Source organism: Rhipicephalus microplus, chromosome 3 (assembly GCF_043290135.1).
Source record: "Rhipicephalus microplus isolate Deutch F79 chromosome 3, USDA_Rmic, whole genome shotgun sequence".
Classification (NCBI taxonomy): domain Eukaryota; kingdom Metazoa; phylum Arthropoda; class Arachnida; order Ixodida; family Ixodidae; genus Rhipicephalus; species Rhipicephalus microplus.
Genome location: NC_134702.1, coordinates 88,260,249 through 88,270,698, shown reverse-complemented (window position 1 = coordinate 88,270,698; position 10,450 = coordinate 88,260,249). Strand labels below are relative to the sequence as shown.

At 46.7% G+C, this 10,450-nt stretch overlaps 1 protein-coding gene across 1 annotated transcript; it reads right to left on the bottom strand.

The window, feature by feature from the left end:
• Positions 1-7,160: 7,160 nt before the first annotated feature.
• Positions 7,161-9,154, bottom strand: LOC119182156 (uncharacterized). The gene is made up of 3 exons (XM_075889952.1): positions 9,120-9,154; positions 7,365-8,418; positions 7,161-7,270 (listed from the first exon to the last, which is right to left on the bottom strand). Coding segments are annotated over exons 1-3 (1,059 nt in total). The 5' UTR covers positions 9,123-9,154; the 3' UTR covers positions 7,161-7,268.
• Between the last annotated feature and the right edge of the window lie 1,296 nt (positions 9,155-10,450).

Here is a 10,450-nt window from a genome sequence, read left to right as displayed (position 1 = left end):
TCATCCAGGAAGCATAGCAACGCGTCGAGTGACACGGACAGCGAGGCAACCGATTGGTACTCGGACGGCTTTGAGTCATCGGATGATGAATTCACGGTCGTCATGAATCTAACTACAAAACGAAGACTGCTGCGAATGGCATCGTCGGCAAGTGTTTCCACTATTAAGACTGCACCACAGCGGTGGCCGCACACCCATGCTGTTTATGCCCGAAGACCCTGCATCTAACTTGTGACTCCTCAACAGGCAAGTTCTTTCGGTGCTTCTCGAGGAAACCGTGCCGAATAAGATCAAAGACGCGAGGATTAATGCACGGATTAATGTCCTTGCTGTAGACGTTATGCACCGTAGCACACTGCAAAGCCTTCGGCACATAACAGAAATCGGCAACGTGAAAGTTTGGCCAATGGTCGCTACCGGTTGTAATCACACTGTAGGCGTCATTTATGATGTGGATCTTCCATCCCAGATATGACCTGCCAATTTCATTTCATTTCATTTTTATTTCCTTGAAGACCCCCGAGAGGGTATTACATAATGGGTGGCTAACATACAATCGATATTTTTGTCACAATGATAAATGTGAAGTGTCATTTGAAATACGCTGCATGAAGCTTGATGGAGAGGTAATTGTGGTGATATCGTGTGAAAGGCCATTCCAGTCTTTTGCTGCTCTGGGAAAAAAAGAAGCAAAAATGTTTTAGTATGGGCACGCGGGCATAAAACTTGAAGCGCATGGCCCGTGCGACGAGATATGTGAGCTGCAGGGAGAATGTAAAGAGGGCGGTTAAGCGGATAGTGAAAAAAATGTGAAATAATGTCAAGGGTTGCGATGCGTCGGCGACATGATAAAGGGGATAACTTACACGCGGATTTGAGGGATGAAACACTGAAATACTAATAAAGCAAGCGACAGAAGGCACCCGAATCGCGCACATTACGAGACTCGGCAACTCACGCTGCTTGAGGCTTGTGTTCGAGGAAGACAGCCTTCCTTTGTACGTCAAAGTTGGCCATGTTCGGCACTCGGTGCGTTAATACACACCGAAGCCACTGCAATGCTACAAGTGCTTCAAGATGGGACACGTAAAAGGTGTCTGTGAGAACAAAGTTGTGTGTCCGCGGAGCGCTGAATATCACTCAAAAGACGGCTGCGGTGCCACCATGTTTAGATGTCCAAACTGCCGCGGCACTCAAGAGGTCTCATCCAAAGTTTGCCCGCGGGTGCGAAACGAGCACGCGGTACTCAGGCGTATGGTGCGGGACAATTCAACGCACAAAGAAGCTGTCGCTACACTACGCCGACGACGGCGTCGTGGGCGAAGACCATCCCGGAAAAACTGCTCTACTGATAGAGAGATGTCATCCTCTATCAAAGAGGCTGACCCACAAACACCGAGCTCACTGAAGACGGATACTGCCAAACAGAAGAAAGGGACAGCAGTTGCACCTTCCGAACAGTGGCCCTCACTTCCAGGAAGCCAGCATACTTCGGAGCTGCATCAAGTCCCGCCGCCCTCGACGACCCCTCAAACCAGTTAAGCGATGAATGAAGATCAAGTGATAATCTTGCTGCAATCGCTGATGAGTATCATGCGTGTCCTACTGAGTAATATGAAGACTTCGGCTGCGCAGACCGCACTGCATGTGCTGGACACCCTGAGTCCGTTGCTTGCAGCTCTAAGGTTAAACCATGGCCAGCGAGGCACCGTCGTTTAGAGCGGAAGTCAAGAATGCATCTGTCTTTCAGTGGAACGCCAGAGGACTGAAGTCGCGCATGTCTGACTTTAGACAGCTTGTATTTGTGAACCGCTCCCCATTATCATGATTTGTGAACCTAACCTGTCTGCTTCAATCAAGCTGTCAGGATATGAGTGCTTCATGTCCTTCACTCACAGAGAGTGTAGCAAAGCTATTGTATTCATGCGCCATGACCTCACTTACGTTCACCAAAGAGTCTCGCCTGATGAAGGGAATCAGTATGTGTGCCTTACTGTGAAGAAGGATAAGGTTGCTTTCACGATTATTGGAGCTTACTTATATCCATCAAGCCGCCTTGACTGCGAGTGCTTACGCGTTATTCTGACATCGACTCCAAGGCCATAGGTGATCACTGGCGAATAAAATGCCCACCACTTTCTATAGGGAAGCTCCAGGGTCAACTCTAGAGGAAAAAAATTGGTGTCCTTAGCCTCGGAGTAACGATGGAAGCCCTACATATTTACGCGGATCAGGCTATAGCAGCAGCCTGGACCTTACATTGGTTTCTCGCTCACTTTCTAGGAAAGTGCACTGGTTTTCGGATCTGGAAACGCGGGGCAGCGACCATATACCAACTTACCTGTGTATAGAAGGTTTGACCAGCTCCAAGTCCTCAAGGGGCCTCAAATACACCGATTGGCCGAAATTCAAAATATTAATGGAAAACTGCAGTACCGACGGCTCATCATACAACCTAGAGGACTCGATAAAGAATGTCCTGCAGAATACCACGCATTCACTGTTGACTAGTCACAAGCGCACTGATTTTGACATTGAGCTTGAGAAACTTCGCGCAATACGTCGTCGTGCAGAACGAAGGTACCGACGGACAAAGTGCATGGATGATTTGAGGCTGGCTAGACGCATTCAAAAGAAAATGCAGTGGCGCATGAATAAACTGGCCAGGCGACGTTTGACATCCTTTTGCGAGTCATTGGTTTCACGAAAGCCCCTGTCACTGATATGGCGAACTGCCCAGCACCTTAGCATAACCTTGGGTCAGCGACACCCGTTTACATCCCTGGCAATTCACCTTCAGTGCAGAGAGATTGACGTCGCAAAATTTTTCTGTAGAAGAATTGACGGTGATATCAATTTCACAGTATCAAGAATGGGAACATTTGACAACCCACCACCCTCACGTGATCTCCGTATGGAATGCAAGTTTTCTATGGATGAGTGAGAGGCAGCACTGGCACTGTGCAGACGTTCTTCAGCACCTGGACCTGACGGCATTACCTATCGTGCCCTTTGTAATCTTGGAGAAGAAGCTCGGGAGGCACTATTACGCCTATACAACGACTCCTGGCAGACTGGTGCGGTTCCCCAGGCATGGAAGTCAAGTCGCCTCATTCAACTTCTAAAGGCTGGTAAATCTCCTTTGGATATTGCCTCATACCGTCCTATCGCACTTGCCAGTTGTGTGGGAAAAACGATGAAACGTATGATTCTAATTCGAATGAAATAGTATTTAGAGCACTACGATATTTATCCAGTATCTATGACTGGATTCAGGTGCGGGCATTCGTCAATCGACAACGTTGTTGATCTGGTGCCATATGCTCAACCCCAGAAAGCCTGTAAGAGACTGTGCGCCGCCCTGTTTCTTGACGTTAAGGGGGCTTACGACAATGTCACCCATGAAGCCATCCTTAGTGCTTTGGAAACAGTAGGTGTTGGTGGCAAGATATATATGTGGGTGTACAGCTACTTACAGCTGAGATCATTTTACGCGATGACAGCGAATGGCCCAACACCTCATTATTACAGCAGCCAAGGAGTTCCTCAGGGAGGAGTGCTAAGCCCTACACTTTTCAACCTAACTCTCATTGGTCTGGTCGAGCAGCTAACTAGCACTGTAGAAATTTCTGTCTACGCTTATGACATCTGCATTTAGACATCAGGTGTGACAAGGCTACAGCTTCGTGCCCGCCTTCAGAAGGCTGCAACAACGACGTCATGCTACCTTCGTAAACAAGGCCTCGAGGAGTCCAGTGCAAAATGTGCAGTGGTAGCGTTCTCGCGGAAACCACTGTCTGCTTACAGCATATCTAATAATGAAGAATACATATAGTTCATCAAAAGCCACAGGTTCTTGGGAGTCATAATAGACAGAAACCTGTCGTGGACTCCACACGTGAGCTATGTGAAGAAGCGGCTGATCGCAACATGCCACATGTTCAAATTCCTTGCAGGAAAGAATTGGGGAGTGCCCATACCATCCATGCTACAATAGTACAGAGTGCTGTTTATCGGAGTCTTACAGTACAGCTTACCTGCAATATCTAACACCGGCAAGACGAACCTGCGCGCAATTCAGAGCGTTCAAGCCCAAGCACTTAAGATATGCCTTGGATTACCCCACAGTGCTTCAACAGCTGAAACCGCGGATGCCACGACCAGTTGACCTACTAAACCGTGAAACTTCACCACCTTTTAATACAAAAAGGCCACGACATCGTCTTTCAGTGGTTACCTGAGAATTGTGGTATAGGCGGCAATGATTCTGCAAATCATTCTGCTCGCACGTCACATAAAGCAGCGAACAGCGTTCCGATTCCACTTTCAAGACCGGATGTGGCGAGGCAGATTCGTCAACTGGCCCGCAGTCTCACACTGACTGAGTAGAACACACCAAGCATACGACGTACAAGACTGCACGAGCCCGACTCTTCACTAGAACTCAAGCCTCCACCCGGCCTACATCGACGTGCGGCTTCGCTTCTCTATCGCCTTTGGCTGGGAGTTGCTTACACGAAAGCTTATACCACGTTAATTGGAATTACTGACAGTGCGGCGTGCGATGTTTGCGGCACCAACGAAAATATCGAACACCTGCTGTGCCATTGTCCTCGATTCACCTCAGATAGACAAGTACTTGCCAACGCAATGCGGCGACTGGGTGATCGGCCTCTTTCTGTGCAGGTGCTATTACAGCAACGTACACATGTCTCGATAGCCCACAAGGCAGTGAAAGCCCTGCTGTGTTTCCTGAGAAAGACAGGCTTGTGTGAACACCTCTGACATGCGGTATAGTTCTACACGCTGCAGTGAAATTACTGTCAGTCTCTCTCCCACCCATTTTTTTCCCTCTCTTCTCTCTTTCTCGTCTTTCTTGTCCCCTTCTCTAATCACCCAGTGTAGGGTAGCCAACCGGATGTTTTTCTGGTGAACCTCCCTGCCTTCTCCCTTTTGTTGCTTCCTCCTCCTCCTATATATATATATATATATATATATATATATATATATATATATATATATATATATATATATATATATATATATATATACGCAAGGGAGAGTTCAACGCCCATGTTGGGGACCATGTTGGGTGGTGGCTCGTATCGGCGCAACTGCAAAGTACCTTTGCAGCACGACGAAGCTCGTGGCCTCGACAAGGACGAGTTTTTCGAGAGCCTGTTTTAGTCGGTAGTCGGTTTGCCCCAGCGTGTGTCACTTTTGTACAGCCGGCTGAATTCACCGCCACCCCTGCCGATGGGGCCCCTCGGGTTGTTTCTGCTGGCGCATTTTTCAAGAAAAAAATTGTTTGAAAAGATGAAAACCATTTATTTTCAATTCTTTTTGTGCATAACATGACTTCGGTGTGAAAAATCATCGTCAGTAAGTTAGCAAAATGTACAAATCTTCAAGGTGGTGATTCGTCAAAGTGACGCACGCCGACATGGTTTACCAGCCACTCTGGTGGTTTAGTTGTTGCTTTGCTTTTCATGTGTGAATGCACCACAAGCACGACATACAGTGCAGGAGAATTCAGAACTCATTTTATTGAGAAGAGAACTGGATCACTTCAAGGAGAAAGAGAGAGAAGAATAAAACTTTCTTTCCTTGGGTTCACGTTGTGCTTCACTTTTTTTTCTTAGATGATCGCCAACGAGGGAGAAAGCTATATTTAAATTTATCATTTGGAAGCTCTGGGATTTGATGTTTAGTGAACGAAAGTACTTGTATTGTTTCGTCAAATCTGTAATACCTGAAATACTAAAATCCAGGAGCGAATTATACAGAGAAGAAAACATTTTTCGAAGAATACTTCAACGTTTGAGCATTTCTAACTATATCTGGGGTTCAACGTCCCAAAACCAAGATATGAATGTGAGATGCCGTAGTGGCGGGCCCATGTGTTCTTCAATGTGCACTGACTTCGCACAGTACACGGGCCTCTACCACCTCGCCTACATCGAAATGCGACTGCCATGACCAGAATCGAACCCGCGACCTTCGGGTCAGCAGTCGAGAACCCTGACCGCTACAACACTGCGATCCAAAAAGTTTCAGTATTCACACGCCGTAACAAAAGACACTACCTTTCGACCCAAAATATAAAGTAAAAGTTTCCAACAAACTTAAAGTGGGGAGGTGTGCGCCATAGCGGTATAGTGGTAAAAGTGCTAGACTGCAAGTCCGAAAGTCGCGCGTTCGATCTCTATGGCAGCAGTCACTATTTATGAGGGCGACATGATACAGGTTTGTGCAAGGTGCGATGTCAGAGAACAATAAGGAACCTTCGTTGGTCAAAAGTAACAAAATATTTGCGATTAGTCGTTCCTTATAATAATATTGCTACTATCGTACGTAATAACTATGCTATTATTCTTTTAGGTGGAAGTGCGGTGTTAATGTATAGCTGCTCAATAACCAACCTGTTGGTTAAACTACTGATGACTGCTCAAATAGCCAAGGCAAATCGTCGGGAGTGCAACTGTGTGGCTCATTTGTTGGAGCAACATGCGCAATCATGTTCACAATCATGTTCACAACCAGACCATGTATCATTGTCTGCCAAAAAAATGTTTAAGCTTACTAGCCTAACTGGTACTCCATACGTAAAATATACTGATAAATAGCACTTTTGGTTGTGTAAACCAAGCAAACAAAGTCATTGTACAAACTTGCGTCAATCGTCAAATGACGTGCCCATACTCACAGCGATGAAGGCTATCTACACAAGAAGCGTACATTATTCACGATCATATCAATCACGTCTCATTTGGTAGAAACATGTATCTATGAATTTTTAGGCTGAATAAATTAATGCAGTATGACTTCCCACCGCATTTCTCTTTACTGTAATAGGAAAATAAACTGCAACGTTTTCGACACGACGAGAATTATATCTGAATATAAATCGCTGAATCCTGAACAAAACCACTAAAATGGGAGGCTAACATGGTAAAATGTCTTAAGAAAACACGGTGAGAATTCCAACTAAAAGTAGGACCTGTACTACCCCAAGTGTTCTATACTCCTAAATATTGCGAGTTCTTCGTCAGCCCGGTTCAATGTCAGTGTTGTTGCCTCGCAACTTTTTTTTCGATTCTTTATTTCAATGACATTTTGTTTCTGTCGGTTAAGTGAAGGAATAATATAGAGAAATCAGATACTGTGCAAAAATTTTATTATACCATACACTTTCGTATATTTCAGTGCAGTCTTCAAGTCTCGTTCGCCATTGACGGGTTCTGCGGAAGGGCTTAGAAGAGCGCCATTCCTGTGAAAAGAAAAAAAATAACGGTGCAGGTTTGTGAGAACTTCTGAAATCGAAGGCACGTACTCAAAGTTGGATAGAATTAGGGGGAACTTACACTTCTTCTTGCGCAGAAGGGTGGCGTAACTCAGAGGAGAACCAAGACCATAGCCGTAGTTCAGGCCGTAGCCGAGCAGACCATGACCAAAACCGTAGTGACCGGCACCATAGCCCAGAGAACCGACTCCATAACCATAGTAGAGTGGGGCAGAATGGGCCACACCATAGGTAGCGACGGCTGGGGCAGCGTGGGCAACACTGTAGGTAGCTACAGCTGGGGCAGCGTGGACGGCAGCGACAGCTGGAGCAGCGTGGACGGCAGCGACAGCTGGGGCAGCATGGACGGCAGCGACGGCTGGCGAAGCGTGAACTGTAGTGACAGCAGGAGCAGCATGAACAGCAGTCACAGATGGGGCAGCGGCGTAGGTAGCGACAGCTGGGGCAGCAGCAACAACCTGAGCGGACTGCTGGACAACCCTTGTTACAGCCGGGGCGGCAGCGTAGCTGACAGATGGGGCAGTGGCATAAGTGGCGACAGTTGGGGCAGCGTGGACAGTAGTCACGGCTGGAGCAGCTTGCACAGCAGCCACGGCTGGGGCAGCGTGCACAGTGGTCACAGCTGGAGCGGCGTTGTAGGTGGAGACGGTACGGGTGACGGCTGGGGCAGCGACAGCATAGCTGGCTGCTGGCGCGTAACCATATCCGTAGCCGGCATAAGTGGCGGCAGTTGGGGCAGCGTGGACAGCAGTCACGGTTGGAGCAGCTTGCACAGCAGCCACGGCTGGGGCAGCGTGCACAGCAGTCACAGCTGGGGCAGCGTGGTAGGAGGAGACGGTACGGGTGACGGCTGGGGCAGCGACAGCATAGCTGGCAGCTGGCGCGTAACCGTATCCGTAGCCGGCACCGTAGCCGGTGAGGCCGGAGTATCCAAGGCCATGGGAAAGCCCGTAGTGGGATAGACCAAGACCACCGTAACCAAGACCGGCGTAACCGAGGCTACCGTAGCCAAGGCCATAACCGAGGTTATTGGCGAGGGGGTAGCCTCCAGCAAGGTGGCCAACGTGACCAGCAAGGGCGCTGGTGGCTATGGCGAGGATGATGCAGGCGCGCAGCTAAAGAAGAAAAATAAAGGGGTTTCGGATTTCAAATAAAATTCACCTATATAACATACGAATCGTGGTGCATCTTCATGAATTTTTATGGTTAGTGGCGGAATATTCCCGTTGTGCATAATGCTCAGGTTTTTGATTTCAACGAAAACTTGAAGGGCGGCGTAAATCGTCAAGGATAACGAAGACGGTGTTTTAGTCAGTGCATTTTGTAGCTGGTACGTGTTCTGGAATGGAAGAAGACGCCCAGTATCGTCTTTTTAGTCCACTGTGCTTTTTTATGGGGAACCAAAGAACAACCGAAACCAAGTTCTCCTGCGTAAATCTTGATTTGACGGAAAAAATGCCCTTTGTTTTATCCACTATTCTTCTCTGTCTGTGTATTTTAACCATGACCTGCTAATTGCTTAAAGATACCTAACTGGCCTACATAAAGGTAATTTTCGCCTCGTTTATTTGAAGTTTAAAATGTTTTGGCAACAATAATCATTTGGACTTCTCATTTTTGTGCCCTTGTGTCAAACCTGCATAGATGTTTTATGAACCTAATATTACTTGTTGATTAAGAGCCCTTCTTTACGGTTACAAAGTGAACCAAAGTTTTCATGTGGGGGCAGGATTTTTCTAAGGTACTGGCAGATATTCATTCGCAAGAAAAGAATTAAAGGTTTGCAAGCCAAAAGAACAGATATTCATTTACTTACCATGGTGGTAGTCCTAGTCTGTTACAGGAGCAGATGCTTCGGATCTGGGTCTGTGGTGAGTGCTCTTATATACCTGACGTTTAGCTTTACGTTTTCGCAAAACAGCCTTATCACCAGGGGAGGAGAATGTCAAGGTAATTTTTATTTCCTCATTCTCGTCACAAGCGTGCATTACCTGCATTGGTACGATTCACAAACGCTATTTTCTTGCTTTCCATTGTAGATAAATTTTTAATCGTTTATGTTGTACACAGTGCTTGCCGTCGCTTATAAGACGTGATCAACGCAAGTACTGTGATGAAATTGTGCAAGATTGGGTATTCACCTGAGACTGCTACAGTGAATACCATCATGAGAAGAGAAAGCGAGGCGTAGCGACTCGTGCACAAGCTCTGGAAAACCAGATACCTTTGTAAACCGCGGTAAGACGAACGCGTTCCACGTTGATTTTTGTTTTGTTTCACGTGCTTAAGAGAAGGGCGTGGAGAAACTTGTAATCCGACCGGTATTTTGACATGTTAACAGATTCTTGTGAGAAGGACGATTGGGTGAGGCAAACAAAAAGAGCTGAGTTACTTTCTGTACGTAAAAAACTAGCTGGCCTTTTCGAATAATTAGGTCTTTTGCTTTTGAACGGTAACTAAATACTTTAAAGAGATTAAATTTAGGAGGACAAACACAGCGCCTAATAAAAACGCTCTTGCAATTGCAATTCATAGGCAAGAAGAATCTCGAGACATAACAAAACACCTGTCAGAAAATCAACATCATCATCATCATCATCACCATCAGCCTAACTACGTCCACTGCAGGACAAAGGCCTCTCCCATGTTTCGCCAGTCAACCCGGTCCTGGGCTTGCTGCTGCCAATTTACACCCGCAAACTTCTCATTCTCATCTGCCCACCTAACATTTGTCTCCCCCTAACTCGCTTGCCTTCTCTGGGAATCCAGTGAGTCACCTTTAATGACCAGCTGTTATCCTGTCTACGCGCTACACGTCTGGCCCATGTCCATTTTTTCTACTTGATTTCAACTATGATATCCTTAACCCCCGTTTGTTCCCTTACCCACGCTGCTCTCTTCTTGTCTCTTAAGGTTACACCTACCAATTTTCTTTCCATTGCTCGCTGCGTCGTCCTCAATTTAAGCTGAACCCTCTTTGTAAGTCTCCAGGTTTCTGCTCCGTAGCTAAAAACCGGCAAGATACAGCTGTTATATACCTTCCGCTTGAGCGATAGTGGCAATCTACCTGTCATTATTTGAGAGTGCTTGCCAAATGTGCTCCACCCCGTTCTTATTCTTCTAGTTACTTCAATCTGGTGGTTCGGC